The 15,245-nt window shown below is 40.7% G+C and overlaps 4 protein-coding genes across 7 annotated transcripts; 3 read left to right on the top strand and 1 right to left on the bottom strand.

The window, feature by feature from the left end:
- The first annotated feature begins 1,428 nt into the window (after positions 1–1,428).
- LOC104811899 (ATPase family AAA domain-containing protein 1-like) lies at positions 1,429–3,688 on the top strand. Of its 2 annotated transcripts, none has more exons than XM_019202481.1 (5): positions 1,429–1,829; positions 2,099–2,399; positions 2,575–2,733; positions 2,845–3,149; positions 3,238–3,688. In XM_019202481.1, exons 1-5 carry the CDS (start codon positions 1,617–1,619, stop codon positions 3,313–3,315), a joined length of 1,056 nt encoding a protein of 351 aa, XP_019058026.1. In that variant the 5' UTR covers positions 1,429–1,616; the 3' UTR covers positions 3,316–3,688. The 2 variants fall into 2 exon arrangements, with proteins under 2 accessions (XP_019058026.1, XP_019058027.1); XM_019202482.1 differs by having other exon boundaries at positions 2,845–3,143.
- A 124-nt stretch (positions 3,689–3,812) lies between these two features.
- On the top strand, positions 3,813–7,139 carry LOC104811900 (vacuolar protein sorting-associated protein 26B). 2 transcript variants are annotated; one of them, XM_010538756.1, is made up of 12 exons: positions 3,813–4,012; positions 4,333–4,366; positions 4,496–4,570; positions 4,719–4,793; positions 4,927–4,999; positions 5,105–5,149; positions 5,369–5,480; positions 5,565–5,631; positions 6,069–6,113; positions 6,213–6,268; positions 6,356–6,531; positions 6,675–7,139. In XM_010538756.1, exons 1-12 carry the CDS (start codon positions 3,828–3,830, stop codon positions 6,851–6,853), a joined length of 1,122 nt encoding a protein of 373 aa, XP_010537058.1. In that variant the 5' UTR covers positions 3,813–3,827; the 3' UTR covers positions 6,854–7,139. The 2 variants fall into 2 exon arrangements, with proteins under 2 accessions (XP_010537058.1, XP_010537059.1); XM_010538757.2 differs by lacking the exon at positions 3,813–4,012 and adding an exon at positions 4,113–4,133.
- A 1,306-nt stretch (positions 7,140–8,445) lies between these two features.
- Positions 8,446–11,128, top strand: LOC104811902 (molybdate-anion transporter). The gene is made up of 8 exons (XM_010538759.2): positions 8,446–8,712; positions 9,080–9,224; positions 9,328–9,496; positions 9,581–9,851; positions 9,943–10,208; positions 10,294–10,509; positions 10,612–10,714; positions 10,812–11,128. The coding sequence occupies exons 1-8, from the start codon at positions 8,562–8,564 to the stop codon at positions 10,874–10,876; spliced, it is 1,386 nt and encodes a 461-aa protein (XP_010537061.1). The 5' UTR covers positions 8,446–8,561; the 3' UTR covers positions 10,877–11,128.
- On the bottom strand, positions 11,031–14,615 carry LOC104811901 (oligopeptide transporter 6-like). 2 transcript variants are annotated; one of them, XM_010538758.2, is made up of 6 exons: positions 14,023–14,615; positions 13,654–13,751; positions 12,602–13,171; positions 12,266–12,527; positions 11,990–12,172; positions 11,031–11,901 (listed from the first exon to the last, which is right to left on the bottom strand). In XM_010538758.2, exons 1-6 carry the CDS (start codon positions 14,512–14,514, stop codon positions 11,278–11,280), a joined length of 2,229 nt encoding a protein of 742 aa, XP_010537060.1. In that variant the 5' UTR covers positions 14,515–14,615; the 3' UTR covers positions 11,031–11,277. The 2 variants fall into 2 exon arrangements, with proteins under 2 accessions (XP_010537060.1, XP_019057980.1); XM_019202435.1 differs by lacking the exons at positions 13,654–13,751; positions 14,023–14,615 and adding an exon at positions 13,264–13,548.
- Positions 14,616–15,245: the final 630 nt, after the last annotated feature.

Below are 15,245 nucleotides of genomic sequence, written 5' to 3' on the forward strand. Positions count from 1 at the left end.
CCACTTGGCATTTTATGCACAGATGTTTAATTAGCATTGTGCGCACACACATAGATATATATATATATGATATTTATATATAATATGGTCGCTTGAAATATGCATAGGGAAATGAATGATGGGTAAGTAGAAAAAGAAAAGTTGGAGGGAAAAAGAACAAGGATGGCAATCTTGCAATAAAGGATGCCCCATCATTAAGTCGCCTTGTCTATATCTATCCTCCTCCACTATCTTAAAAAAATGATACCTAAGGATTTCTTTTCACTTTTTTTTTTAATAATATATATTATAGGCGACCATTTTCGAGTTTCGATTCGAATTCGGTTCATTTATATTCATGGTTGATTATTTCAGATACAGAAAAAATATAACCATTCAATTTTTATATCAATTTCGATTCGGTTCATTTTTTTGTTCGAATTCGGTTTTTTATTAATAAAAAACTCATTTTTTAATAAATTTTTTATTTTACGTTATTTTTTTATTCAACTCTGTTCGATTTCGGATTTTTTTCGAATTTAGAGAAGTCATAACCGTTCGGTACTTATGTTGGATCCGGTTCGATCATAATTCTGTCTTATTCGGTTTGATTATTCGGTTAATAATGAAAATGGTAACCATATATATATATATATATATATTCCCATTAACAAGATGTGAATCAAATTCATATTGGAATTTGAACGTACTAATAAAAATTAGACTATGTTTATTCATACGGATACATTTGGTCGCGACCGTGTGCGAATCATATGTACAATACATAAATATTGCATATTTAATATGGACCGATTCGAATTTTTCTTCCTTTTAGCTAATTATGGGATTAATGCGTGGAAGATCATAATTAATGCCTAAAAAAACAAAACCAATTACCCTCAGACCCTCCATGATTATAGAGCTTAGTCAAATAAATAAAATACAATTTACGAAAACAAGAATCACCATAATTAATATCGAGTTCATTTAACATGATTTATACAAATAGTTATTTAGAAATGCAAATTTTAAACTACCTATGAACACGTTAATGTTGGATAATAATAATAATAATAATAATAATAATAATAATAATAATAATAATAATAATAATAATAATAATAATAATAATAATAATAATAATAATAATAATAATAATAATAATAATAATAATAATAATAATAATAATAATAATAATAATAATAATAATAATATACGTTACGATCATCCATTATACCCAAATAATGATATAAATTTAAAATTTTAATTAGAATGGATCATGTTGTTTGAATTTGAATATTAGATTGTCATTTGGGCCTTTATATAAACTTTTAGGCCTACTATCCGTAGGCTAGAGATATGGGCCCTTATGGGCCTGCCTGATTCCCCGTAGTGCCCACGAGATCTTTGCTGAAATTACGACGGTGCCACCACGACAGTTTTCGTAATTCCAACGGAAGAACTTTCTTCTTTCCTCGATCCACACGCTCTCTTCCGTTTCGTTTGTCCACCAGAACTCCGGCAATTCGGCGACACCGTCTCGTATTCGCATCTCTTGTCTGTTGTCTCTGAGCCCTGATTTCTGAGATTTTCTCCGAGAGTTGAGGGTTTCTGTCTGAATTCTTGCCAGGTTGTGGATGGGAAGAAGAACGGGGAGTTCCTCTTCGGAGACCAAGTTCTTACAAGAGCTGATACTGTACGCGGCGAGCGCGGCGGTAAGCTGCTTGATTCTCTTCGCGGGTCTCCGACATCTCGACCCGAACCGTGACTCGGCCAAAAAGGCGCTCGAGCACAAGAAGGAAATCGCGAAGCGTCTGGGTCGTCCTCTTATCAAGACCAATCCTTACGAGGTGTGTAGTTTTCCTTTTCTTGAATTAGAAACTTGAATTCCTGAGATTCTTAAGTTTTCAGGACATATGATTTGTGGGTATATGATCTTGTGTTTACGGTTTCAAATGGTATTTTCTATAGTTGCGGTGGTTTCATGTCGTAGATTGGAGGGAGTCTTGATGCAATTTGAGGCATTGTCAATGTTTATGCATGAAAGTCTCTAAAGTTTTTACATTTACTCTGTTTTACATGTACAGAGTCAAACATTGTTCTCTGTTTACATGTACAGGATATAATAGCATGTGATGTTATAAATCCAGACCACATTGATGTGGAGTTTGATTCTATTGGAGGCTTGGAAAACATCAAGCAGGCTCTGTATGAGCTTGTGATTCTACCTCTGAGGAGACCTGAGCTGTTTTCTCATGGAAAGCTGCTTGGCCCTCAAAAGGGTGTCTTGCTATATGGTCCTCCTGGAACCGGAAAGACGATACTTGCTAAGGCTATTGCAAAAGAATCCGGAGCCATTTTCATTAATGTTAGAGTTTCAAATCTGATGAGCAAGTGGTTTGGAGATGCTCAGAAGCTTGGCAAGTGTCTTTTTTTTCCCCGGGAAATCCATCTCATTCTCTGTGGTTTGATGTTTTAGATTGTTTGAAAGCCTTAGGTTTTAGTTCATATGATATTATTCAACTTCAGTGTCAAATTATTACATTTTCCCCTGAGTGACGATGTTACTGATATGTGGCTTGTCCTGCTCTTCAGTGGCTGCTGTATTTAGCCTGGCATACAAACTCCAACCTGCTATTATATTTATTGACGAGGTTGACAGCTTTCTTGGTCAGCGTAGATCAACCGATCATGAAGCAATGGCAAGCATGAAGACTGAGTTTATGGCTTTGTGGGATGGATTTACCACAGACCGTGAGTTTCATCCATCGTGTCTATCTTTTTCACTTTGTCGTGCAAACAAAGTGCAGTTTGAAGTAATCTTTGTAAGGTTTGGTACTTATGAATAGCGCTCTTTTTCTTTAGAGAATGCAAGGGTGATGGTTCTTGCTGCAACCAACAGGCCATCAGAACTTGACGAAGCAATACTGAGGCGTTTTTCTCAAGCCTTTGAAATCGGGATGCCTGACTGCCGGGAGAGAGCTGAAATTCTGAAAGTGACCCTGAAAGGGGAGAGGGTGGAACCCGATATCGATTATGATCATGTAGCTGGATTATGCAAAGGCTATACCGGATCAGATATATTCGAACTTTGTAAGAAAGCAGCTTACTTCCCCATCAGAGAACTCCTAGATGAGGAGAAAAACGGGAGGAAACGTTACTCGGTTAGTGTAAGAATACCGTCCATGATCGCAAAGAAGTTTACTTCCACCACCTGATGTGAAGTACTGAGGCTTTGAGTTGCAAACACATTTTCAGGTTCCACGGCCATTGTCACAGTTGGACTTGGAAAGGGCTCTCGCTGCATCAAAGAAGATACAGGTTGCAGCAGGCTGAATGCTCTGGATTGAGCTGGCAAGATTCAGTATGGAGAAGCTAAAGGGATCCAGACAATGTCCAAACGGCCATAACCGGTCTTTCCAAGCTTCTAGTTTGAGGTCATTAAACTTCAGTCAGATTCTCAAGACTCGTCGATGGACTCGAAGAAGAACCCAGATGAATTTTGTGTAGCTAAGCACGAAAGGATGAATCTTTTGTAGGGTTCTGATGTCGGAACGAATAGGGCATTGCCTTGACGCCCACGTTTTTCTTGTTCTTTGATTCTTTTGGTTGTCATAGAAATCAAATGATACAAACTTTACACTGTTCTGCTTTGCTGAATCTCCAATTCATTTGAGCAATGTTCTAATTCTAACTTCTGCTTCAGTTACTACCCCTTGTCTTCCTCATTATCAACAAGATTTATTTTATTCTTTTCACGAGTTAAGAGGATTGGGTAAATTCAGAAAATAAAAAAGTTGTAAACTTTAATCTGAAAGTGAGATTTTGGAGCTCTATATGTCGGGTTGATGATAGTTTCATGTGGGCTTTGGCAGAGTTTAACTGGGCTTCTTGAGTCAACCTGTGATAATTTGTTTTTTGGTTTATCGTTCTGTCGATCTTCCGTCTCCGAGCCAACCGTCAACATCTTCTTCGAATCGGTCGCTTCTCGTCTCTCTTCGATCCAACAACGTCTTTGGATTCAATTTCGAAGGTTAGTTATTGTTCGATTATTCGATACAATCTGAGTTTATGGGTTTCCGTTGATCTCACCGAATTGTCCTCCCCTCGATCTCTAACGAGACATTTTACCTCTGAATCAAGAGTTGTCCGAGGTTGCTTTTCGTACGAATTGGGCTTAGGGTTTACTTCTGCTTTTTTTATCCTGGCAGAATCGTGAGCTAAAGCTCTTTCTTTCCGTGTCGTGCGATAATCTGAATCAGCTTTAGCTTAAGCCTTACGAATTGATGTTTGAAATTTTTGGAATGCCACTGATTTTGTCCCTTGTTTCGGATTGATTTACTCTCTGAACAGGTTATTGCGGTCGGGATCGAGTCTTCTGACCATGGTACGTCCCCTTATTCGTTGTCGTCCAAGTACTTGCCTTTATCTGATTTCTTCAGAAGAATTGCTTTGCTTGCTTAGACAAGAACTTAGGGTAACGTTCATATCTTTTTGTGTGGGGTTCATGTCACAGAATTACCTTCTTGGAGCCTTCAAGCCGGCGTGTCACGTTTCAATCACTCTTTCTGATGGGAAAACCCGTAAACAGGCAAGGCTCTTAAATTTCTCTACTTTCTTCTTCAATGGGTTCTATATGTCTCGTGGATCCGTTAGCTGTGAAAGATATATTTAATCTTTTTATGCTCATGTTATGTTCAATGGTATGTAATACCTTCTCTGATCTGGGTTTTCCTTAGGTACCCTTGAAGAAAGAAAACGGGCAAACCGTCATGGTGCCACTTTTCCAGAGTCAAGAAACTATTTCGGGGAAGGTACGTTGTTTTTCTTGATCTATCTTTGGAATCATAGAATGCTAGGTATTCGATGTGGGAAATGTATCTTAAACTTTCCTTATATGATGTTTAATGCTTGATTATATAATTTATTCGCGATTTTTTTTCACAGGTTTGTATTGAACCTGCTCAAGGGAAAAAGGTTGAGCACAATGGTGTAAAAGTTGAGCTTCTTGGTCAAATAGGTACACAAATACATCTGCCAAGAAATCGTCTTTTTGGACCGAGTTATCGGTTTATCGTCTCACCTGTCTATATATGCATACTGATGTTGTTTCTGGTGTTGACAGAGATGTATTTTGACAGAGGAAACTTTTATGACTTCACTTCCTTGGGTGAGTAGAGAGTTCTCTTACATGACTATTTGACAAACAATGGCGAAAGCTATCTTGTTGTGGTTATGATGGAAATGATTTGGAGTTTTCTGGCATGTCTGGGATGACTCTGATGATTGATTTCGCTCGTATCAGTGACATAGATCCGATTTTATGTTCGCTTGTGTTAGATATGTCTGATTTCTATCTTATTTGTGCTTATGTTCGTCTTGTTTCCAGTACGTGAACTGGATGTCCCTGGAGAGATATACGAAAGAAAAACATATCCTTTTGAATTTTCAACGGTCGAGATGCCTTATGAGACGTACAACGGTGTGAATGTACGGCTAAGGTATATGACCTCAGAATCAAACAGTTTTTTTTTTTTTGACAATTTTTGTATTCCATTAGTTTCACTTCTCTTTGTTTTCTCTAGGTATGTGCTGAAAGTAACAATCACACGTGGTTATGCCGGAAGCATAGTGGAATACCAGGATTTCGTGGTATGTTTGTTTGTTTTCATCACTAATTTTTTTATTGGACATTATGCATCTATATAGTTGAAACTACGCGAGGGGCGATTAAGGTGGTTTGGACATGTAAGACATAGACTGCTAGACGTTCTGGTTAGAAAAGTAGAGTTTATAGGAATGTGGATGAGGAGGAAAGGGAGGGATAGATCTAGATTCACTTGAGAACAAATTGTTAGCAACAACTCGGAGATGTTGCAAATTTCAGAAGATTTAACCCAAAATCGAAACGAATATAAACGAAGAATTCATGCGGCCGACCCGAAATAAATTTGGGATTAAGGCGATGTTGTTGTTGTTGTGTATGCATCTATATAGTTCATGTTGTGTTGTGACAGAATAATATTTTTTATGTCATCAAAGATGTTCTGTGTTGAATTTGATTTTTTTTCCCCGGTATTCTGAATCAGGTCAGGAACTATTCTCCACTTCCTGCAATTAACAACAGCATCAAGGTTAGGACTTTGGCTTATATAAATATGCATAATGCTTTTTCCTTTTGTTTTCCTCACTTGCTAAGTTCAACTCCATATGGTCTTGACCAATTTACACAGATGGAAGTCGGAATTGAAGATTGCCTGCACATCGAGTTTGAGTACAATAAAAGCAAGTAAGATGATCTGGGTTTGCAATGTGAGCTTTGAGCATAGATATCCTTGCGTGTTCCGGAGAATAAAACAGCCGATTTCCTATGCAGGTATCACCTGAAAGATGTTATACTGGGCAAAATATATTTTCTCCTAGTGAGAATCAAGATAAAGAACATGGATCTTGAGATAAGACGGCGTGAATCAACAGGGGCAGGAGCTAATACTCATGTTGAAACAGAGACTCTGGCTAAATTCGAGTTGATGGATGGCGCCCCTGTTAGAGGTAGAGATCCAAATCTTGTATATTTTTCGAGTTCATGTTGAAGGAAATGCATAGAATGTATCTCCCTGTTCTCATTTCCTCGGTGTCAATTTGGGAGGGGGCTTCTGGTTCGGTCGAAACCTGACAGTTCTGAGTTCTTGCAGGTGAATCTATACCGATCAGACTGTTCTTGAGTCCGTACGATCTGACACCGACCCATCGGAACATTAACAACAAATTCAGTGTGAAGTACTATCTGAATCTTGTTCTGGTCGACGAAGAGGATCGCCGATACTTCAAGCAGCAAGAAATAACGTTGTACAGGCTGCAGGAAACATCTTGAGAAAAGGGAAGAACAGGATTTCACGGTAATCTTTGGACACCATCTTGTAAAGGGCTTTTAGGCTTCGGTTCTGTAATCGAATTTCTGCTGAAGATTGGCACTTGGTCGGAGTGAAAGTTCACCTGTTTGTAGTTTATCAGCAATTAGGGTTTTCCAACATTCATGGTTTTTGCAACTCGAATTCTTCATTGTGATCAAACCCCCTTTGTGGAAAAACCAGTTTCTCTTGTAATCAAACTTAAGTCTGGGCGAAAGCCAGAAACTTTACAGAATTCGTGGGAGGTAATTATCGTTCTTGGCCTTCTGATTCTACCTTCGAGTCAGGACCACAAGATATGCAGCCATGAGAGAAGACCTGCAAGAATTCGCAGTGTCCTAAAACATGTTTCAGGACACAGAGAGACGTGAAGACTTTCTCACGGAGATACCCACGAACGAAAAAGCAGGAAATCCGGAGGATTTTCCCGAGAAAATCAGTGATGAAGGTGGAAAATTGGAGTTTCTTGAAGAAGCTTCTGGTGGGTTTTCTTAAGATCTTTTTGTTCAGAGTTTAATTACACAATAAAACGGAAGAAGAGAGAGAGAGAGAGAGAGAGAGAGAGAGAGAGAGAGAGAGAACAGAGTGGCATTTTCATGTAGCTGTTGATGTTCTTACCGAACAAAAAAAATAAGAATCTGAACTTGTGGTTGTCCCCTCATCATAGATTTTCATCTTTGATCAAAAATATCAACAATATGATGAAATATAAAAAAAAAATTGTATAACTTTGATATTGATATCGATATTGTTTTGATGCGTACACCACCACCATCGGATCCATCCAAGGACATGTCGTGATGTGGAGATTGCTTAGACCTATATTCGGGGGTCGGGACCATAACATAATATAATATAATCTTTTTTTTTATTCATATAGGATGGACATTTTTAAATATTCTTTCTTATAACCATATATATATATATATATATATTAACATTAAGTGCATCCATACCTAGAAACGGCCTACAATGGACATAGTTATTCATTTTTGTCAAACGGCCTACCAAAGTCATCATGGATTTGAATAAAACCATTATAGTTGGACAAAATAATCATAACTAAATTGAATCGATCAAATTTTATTCCAATTTTTTCAAATAAGTTTTATTTTCCATCGATTGAAGCAAACCCAAAAATTATAAATAGAAAAACAAAATTTTAATTTTTTTTACCATATTAATTTACAGTTAATATTTAGCAAAAAAATGTATTGGAAACAAATTGATTTAATCATAATTAAACTGTAATGGACCGAATTGGGTCCCACACTAACCCTTCTGATCCGATGTGCGCCAAAAGGTCTCTATTCCTCCCTACCACCGACAACTTTTCCACCGTTGATTTTCGAACCACCGTATCCAGATCTCGCCACGTGTCAGATCTCCCGTCTTAGTGTAATCTGCTCTTCCAAAAGACGTATCCTCTGCGTGTCGCACACCTTAGTACCTATACACCAAGGCTATTCCGTATTGTACATTCCGACATCTGTCAAAGCTTCACACGAAGGTACCACTCAAAAGGGGCCAAAAGCTGACGGCATTTCCGCGTCAGTGATCTTTTTTAAGAGCCGAGTGCGAAGATCTGAGCACGAAGAAGAAGCAGTGGGTGTGACGAAAAAACAGATCTTTCCCCCCCACAAATCTTAGCTCCGGTCTTGGATCCCGACAATGGAGGTGTTCTACTACATGGTGTTCGGAGCTTTGGGCGTGTTGGTCGCCGCCATGGAGCTTAGCAAGAACAACAAGGATCGGATCAACACTTCTTCAGCTTTCAATTCCTTCAAGAACAATTACCTCCTTGTGTATTCGCTCATGATGGGTACGATGTTTCTTGCCTGCTCGCTCGTAAATTGTTTTACCTTTGCTCGATGTCTGTACGTATACATTATGCATATCGATCCGATCCTTTCCGGTCCGATCTGATCTAATTGATGTAATAATTAGATTAATGGGTTTGGTTGGAGATTTAGATCTGTAATGTATCCGAGCTTTGTCGGTGGAATTGAAAGTTGTCTTGAGGAAAGAGCTCCAGAGAAAGATACCGTGCCTAAAGTGCTAAACTTTTTGAAGGGAAAGTCTCAGAATTTGGCTTCATGTCTGTAAATGGGTTGAAATTTGTCGTATCAATTAATGCTCGGACAAAAGATGTTGACTGTGTGTTTTGGTTAAATGTTCTGTGATGACAGCGGGAGACTGGTTGCAGGGTCCATATGTGTACTACCTCTATAGCACTTACGGATTTGGGAAGGGAGAGATCGGACAGCTTTTCATTGCTGGTTTTGGTTCCTCCATGTTGTTTGGCACAATTGTTGGATCTCTTGCCGACAAACAGTGCGTCTGTTTCTCAGATGTTATTGTGATTCTTTTATGTAATGAAGTTATTAGTTCTTTATCTCCCAGATTAGTATTTGCATAATGCTGTATTCTGTTTCAGGGGCCGTAAGAGAGCTTGTATTACGTATTGCATTACGTATATACTGAGCTGCATCACCAAACATTCACCTGAATACAAAATTCTGATGGTAGGCCGTGTTTTGGGAGGAATTGCCACTTCCCTTCTGTTTTCAGCCTTTGAGTCATGGCTAGTTGCAGAGCACTTTAAGGTCAGATCACTGTTCGAACCAATCTGATGGTAGCTGGAAATGCCATTTTCGTATATGAACTTAGTGTTCCTTGTGATCGTGCAGAGGGGCTTTGATCAACAATGGCTGTCGCTGACTTTCTCAAAGGCGATATTTCTTGGCAATGGTCTTGTTGCTATTCTGGCCGGATTATTCGGGAACCTGCTTGTTGATTCCTTCTCGCTTGGCCCTGTGGCACCGTTCGATGCCGCTGCATGCTTTCTCGCCATTGGAATGGCCGTCATTTTATCGTCATGGACTGAAAACTTTGGCGATCCTTCAGAAAACAAGGACTTGCTTACTCAGTTCAAGGGTGCCGCTGTGGCCATTGCTTCCGGTAAGCTCGAAATCCAATCACGGCATCGTGTATTTGAGAGGCTAATACCCTAATGACTCACCTTTTCTGTATTGCTTTCGGCTTTCATCAGATGAAAAGATTGCTCTTTTGGGTGCGATCCAATCGCTGTTTGAAGGATCCATGTATACATTTGTATTCCTCTGGACTCCTGCTCTAAGCCCAAACGACGAGGAAATTCCCCATGGATTCATTTTCGCAACTTTTATGCTGGCTTCGATGCTCGGGAGCTCACTCGCATCTCGCTTGTTGGCACGCTCTTCTCCCAAAGTCGAAAGCTACATGCAGATCGTCTTCATGGTTTCCTCTGCCTCACTTCTGCTTCCGATAATAATGACTGTATGTTTTCTACTGATCCCTTCTTCAATTCTATTGTGTGTCTCCCAAATTACGAGCTTTCCCTTGATGATATGTATCGTTACAGTTCTTTGTAGCGCCTTCTAAGGTAAAAGGTGGAGGAATCTCTTTCATGGGTTGCATCCAGCTTCTTGGGTTCTGCATATTTGAGGCATGTGTCGGAATATTCTGGCCTTCCATTATGAAGATGAGATCTCAATACATTCCGGAGGAAGCCAGAAGCACCATCATGAATTTTTTCCGCATCCCGTTGAATATCTTTGTCTGCGTTGTCTTGTACAACGTAAGTTTCACAGAAATTCTCCCCGTTCCGTTACCAGAGATGGATCAAAACCCATATCACCTCGGGAGTTCTTGACTAGTTTGGTGTGTTTTTTGTATGTAGGTGGATGCGTTCCCTATCACGGTCATGTTTGGAATGTGCTCTATCTTCCTTTTTATCGCATGTATCCTGCAAAAGAGGCTCATGGCCATAGCTGACAAACCAAGTACGTGACCTCTCCCCCCCTCATTCCTTCTTTTTTGGATCTGTGTTATAAATTCTCGGCCAAGAACCGATCTGTCTATCTTCATGGTTCATTGCAGAGACAAGTGACTGGTCACAACAGCTCAAGGAAAGGGAGGGAGAAGACGAGCCACTTAACATTTGATGAACACCAAACATCAACAGAAGAAGCTGTTCGATTTTTGTATTTTCCATTGCTTTGTTTTAAGCTCTTTTCCAGACAACAACACTCTCTGGATGCAGTAAGAGGGACATCTAGAAGAAGGTAAGAAAGAGGCCCTTAGTTAATCATCATAGTGTTTTTTTTTTTTTTTTTTTTTGCATGTTCTTGGCTAATTATTGTTGAATCAGATTCAAAGACAGTTTAAAAACTGAAAGCAAGTTTCCTGTTTCTGTCCTTGAGAGAGATTCATGAATGGAGCAACCATCTCTCCTCTCTTGTCTAATTTTGGTTTTCTTCTATTCATTTCCAAAGATTACAACCTGTATAGCATTCTGAAATGATTTTACATCATATGTTCACTTTCACTGCTTTGGCAATGTGGCTCATAAGACCGGACAACCATCGACCACGACCCCTTTCGCGGTGGGACAAGACGCGAAGGGACAGGTGTCGTGGTCGCTGCCGTTTCCCAACCAGTTCAGTCCGATGTCGTCTCTGCGTTGAAGAGCCAAGAACAGAAGTATGGTCATGAACGCAGTTCCTGCGTCCAGACCCCCGGACAAAACGTAGTTATACTTCTTCCACCATTCCCTACGGTACTTATACACGAAATGCCCGAAAACAACCGCAACAACGATCCAGCTCGTGAAATTCACGGCTGTAGCGGGTGGCATCATTGCGGTTGCACCCACAAGGACAGGAATATGGATCTTTGGGATCCATGTCTGAGACGGGAAGGCTTTGGTCGCTGACCAGACCATGAGAGGAGCGACTGCACCGCCGAGGAAGAACCAGTTCACTTTGGAATATTCTCCGAGATCACCAAACATCCTGCGTGGTCCGACCAGTCCCCAGATCACGGAAGCGTCAAAGAAGACACGGTCCATGGGACATGTCCATTGGCTGTCCGGAGGAAGGAGAGATGTGTCACAGAGATGGGGAATATCCGCCATTAACCACCAGGCAGTTGCAGTGTAAACCACAACAGCTACAAGCGTTCCCACAACCTGAATCAAAGTTGTTATTACAGACCATTGTTCTGAAACTCTTGTCGTCTGAAAAAGAGAAGTGAATTGAAACTATGGAGAAACAGACCTGTGCCATGAACATGCTTCTTGGAGGAATCTTCATGTAATGCCCAAGCTTGAAGTCAGATATGAAAGTTAGCGCCTGGGTCATGCTTATGTATCCATAAACCTTGAAGCACATGTTTGCAACCGGACGTTCGGGGTAGATATAACCTATCACATACTCGGTAATAATGTTCAAACCCGGTGCCTGCAGGATCGAATTCACAGCCCGTAAGTACCTACCGTGAAATTCCACGAAAGAACCAAGAAACAGAAAGATAGAATGAGAAATTCCTCGAACCTGGTTGGTGGTAGCGGCTATAACACCGATAAGAGGGGTGAAAAAAACGGCGATAGCACAAGCAAGTAACACTCCCCACCACGGGAGTTGCACAGTTGCGTTATAATGCACGGAGATGAACATGATGAGCCCGATATTGAGGACGAGGATCACGAGAAACCACAACATCGGGACTTCTCTGTAGTTCTTCTTCATGATCTTCGTGTGTATATCCATTTTCTTGTTCCTCTTGAAAGCTCCTCTCGTTTGCTTCCATAGATCACTGTGGAGAGAAAGATAAAGCTGAAAACTTTAACAACTGATAATGTTTTCGAGACGAAAGATGGGTTTGATTACCTTCCATTGAAGAGCAGAACATGGACAATGGTAGCGGATAACGTTGCAAACCCGAGACCATAAGTCATAGCGAAGAAGGTACTCATGTGGATAGGCCCTGTCTTGGCGTAGACATCATGGTCTAGCTCGAACTTCTTGTCGATGATGCTCAAAACATTGTAGTCTAAGCCGTTGGACATGAAAAGCTTGCTGGAGAATATAGGAAAGGTCTTGGCTTTGTAAATATCAAGCCAGTACCAGATCGGTGAGGCCACATACATGATCAGAACGAAGCCGATGGCTACATTGACGGTGGCAAACAATGGACTGGCGAGAGGGCTACCAAGGTAAGAAGAAATTGTGGCCCAGTCAATGCCAACGGCTCCGATACCGAGTCCGTGAAGTCCTGAACCGAGCTGGTTGACCAGAATGGATCTGGGTCCGAGCCAACATACCCATGATATGGACGTCAACATGGTGAATAAATAGCCTGGAAGCACGTAGTAGGCGAAACTGGCGACGAGCACGACGAGGAAGAACTGAGTTCGAGTGGTGCCTCCTCTTGTCCTCTTCTCTTTCTCGTGCAAGGCACTGTGATTTTTTTTTTTGGGGGGGGGGGGGAATTTGAGACATGAGAAGGTAACAGAGACAGAAGCAGTTTACATGTTAAATTGCAGAAGTACCTGAAGAGAGAGACTTGAACGAGATTGCTCGGCCACCACATTTCACCAGGCTCCACGAGATGTTTCCTGAACAAACCCGCCCAACCAAATCCAAGAACCTGGCAGCGTAATACACGTTTCGTTCGATGATCCCATCAGGAAAAGGATCAAACTTTGGAACACTACGCTCAATATCCGTACACTTCCAAATCAATCGGACACAACAGATCAAGAACTGAACAGAGCACATAAGATTCAAGTGTGTCTCAGGTAAAACCAGAAACAGAGGAGACCCGTTCACGCTTCATACGCCAAAAATTCTCAGTTTTTTTTTTTGGGGGGGGGGGTGAATTTGAGACATGAGAAGGTAACAGAGACAGAAGCAGTTTACATGTTAAATTGCAGAAGTACCTGAAGAGAGAGACTTGAACGAGATTGCTCGGCCACCACATTTCACCAGGCTCCACGAGATGTTTCCTGAACAAACCCGCCCAACCAAATCCAAGAACCTGGCAGCGTAATACACGTTTCGTTCGATGATCCCATCAGGAAAAGGATCAAACTTTGGAACACTACGCTCAATATCCGTACACTTCCAAATCAATCGGACACAACAGATCAAGAACTGAACAGAGCACATAAGATTCAAGTGTGTCTCAGGTAAAACCAGAAACAGAGGAGACCCGTTCACGCTTCATACGCCAAAAATTCTCAGGAAAAGCACGAAACTTTTGGAAGACTATGCACCGAATATGTGCACTTTCGAAGAGAATGACTGACCTGAGTAGTGATCATGACAAGAAAAGCAGGAAGAAACGGGAGTGCCCTTTTGTAATAAAGCTTAATGGCGCTGAGAATATGAGTGGCGTAGACAGAACCAGCACCGGAGTTGGCGAAGATGGTGATGAGAACATGTTCCTTGACGTTGAAGGGACCAGGGTTCAGGCTAAACTCCCACCTCGTACCTTCCAAGTACTTGCTTGTCGGGAGAATCCGAGCCATGAGGTGGCCGAGCGGCACGACAGCGATCTGAGCGGAGATTCCGCTGATGCTCAGAGGCATGGTCCTGTACCAGAAGAACTGGTTCACGAAGGAGAGTACAATGCACGCGCCCAGACCGAGAACCCACATTCTGAAAGTGAGGACAGGTATCGTCGGATCGTCCGTCTTCGGGACCGTGAGCTCCACTTGCTCCACCACGCACCTATCTTCGTCTTCTCCGTCACCGTCTATCTCCATGGCTATGGCCTCTGCTGCTACTTCAGTACCCATGTTTTTTTTTTTTGCACGAGCAGTGAGTGAATCTTTACGCCGCAGTCTCGGGTTCGGATTCTATCTTTTAAGAGAATTACCTAAAGCTTTCTCCTTCACTAGATTTTAAAATTTATCATAAATTATATAAAATTATGCAACTAGAAATAGAGGGTTTTTTTTTATAAAAAAATTACAAAAAGGATAAGAGGGATGGGCAAAGATCGCGTGGGAACGCGAATGTGGAAAACACAGCTGAAAACAGCTAAGAAACTACAGTATTTTCAATTTAAATAATAATAATAATAATAATAATGGTAAGTCAGGGATATTTATAGGACATGTGAACAGATATTAAATGCACATATGAAACTAATACCCAATATTAAGGGGATTTCGGGGGGTTCAATGATTTATAGTTAAAATCGTATTTAGTCGTTACTTTTTTGTCAATTAGCTTTTCCAATCATTTGGTACAAATTACATATTCGGTTCTAATATTCTTCCGAGTAATATATATATTATTTAAAAAAAAAAGAGAGGGATAATAAAAGCCAAGCCGAGATGGTTCAAAGACAAAGTGAGGTAGGTGACAAAGACAAAGACTTTTGTATCGTCATCAGTCATATGAATCTGTCGCATCTGCTTTTAATGAAAAACACACCATTTTTCTCGAGAAATTAAATAAGAGAAGATCGCAACTTGTACAACCTCTTCAAATTACATGTGCCGCTTGATTTCCACGATTTTCA

This window comes from Tarenaya hassleriana, unplaced genomic scaffold (assembly GCF_000463585.1).
Source record: "Tarenaya hassleriana unplaced genomic scaffold, ASM46358v1 Cleome2, whole genome shotgun sequence".
In the NCBI taxonomy this organism is placed as follows: domain Eukaryota; kingdom Viridiplantae; phylum Streptophyta; class Magnoliopsida; order Brassicales; family Cleomaceae; genus Tarenaya; species Tarenaya hassleriana.

Excerpts from the sequence above, each read along its gene's own strand:
- LOC104811899 (XM_019202481.1), top strand. The coding sequence starts at position 1,617 with ATGGGAAGAAGAACGGGGAGTTCCTCTTCGGAGACCAAGTTCTTACAA. Across the intron at positions 2,400-2,574 it reads TGGAGATGCTCAGAAGCTTG|TGGCTGCTGTATTTAGCCTG; the intron begins GCAAGTGTCTTT and ends CCTGCTCTTCAG. Across the intron at positions 3,150-3,237 it reads GGAAACGTTACTCGGTTAGT|GTTCCACGGCCATTGTCACA; the intron begins GTAAGAATACCG and ends ACACATTTTCAG.
- LOC104811900 (XM_010538756.1), top strand. The coding sequence starts at position 3,828 with ATGATAGTTTCATGTGGGCTTTGGCAGAGTTTAACTGGGCTTCTTGAG. Across the intron at positions 4,013-4,332 it reads CTTTGGATTCAATTTCGAAG|GTTATTGCGGTCGGGATCGA; the intron begins GTTAGTTATTGT and ends CTCTCTGAACAG. Across the intron at positions 5,481-5,564 it reads GGTGTGAATGTACGGCTAAG|GTATGTGCTGAAAGTAACAA; the intron begins GTATATGACCTC and ends TGTTTTCTCTAG.
- LOC104811902 (XM_010538759.2), top strand. The coding sequence starts at position 8,562 with ATGGAGGTGTTCTACTACATGGTGTTCGGAGCTTTGGGCGTGTTGGTC. Across the intron at positions 9,852-9,942 it reads CGCTGTGGCCATTGCTTCCG|ATGAAAAGATTGCTCTTTTG; the intron begins GTAAGCTCGAAA and ends GGCTTTCATCAG. Across the intron at positions 10,510-10,611 it reads TCTGCGTTGTCTTGTACAAC|GTGGATGCGTTCCCTATCAC; the intron begins GTAAGTTTCACA and ends TTTTGTATGTAG.
- LOC104811901 (XM_010538758.2), bottom strand. The coding sequence starts at position 14,514 with ATGGGTACTGAAGTAGCAGCAGAGGCCATAGCCATGGAGATAGACGGT. Across the intron at positions 13,752-14,022 it reads TTGTCATGATCACTACTCAG|GTTCTTGGATTTGGTTGGGC; the intron begins GTCAGTCATTCT and ends TTACGCTGCCAG. Across the intron at positions 13,172-13,653 it reads GTTCAAGTCTCTCTCTTCAG|TGCCTTGCACGAGAAAGAGA; the intron begins GTACTTCTGCAA and ends AAAAAATCACAG.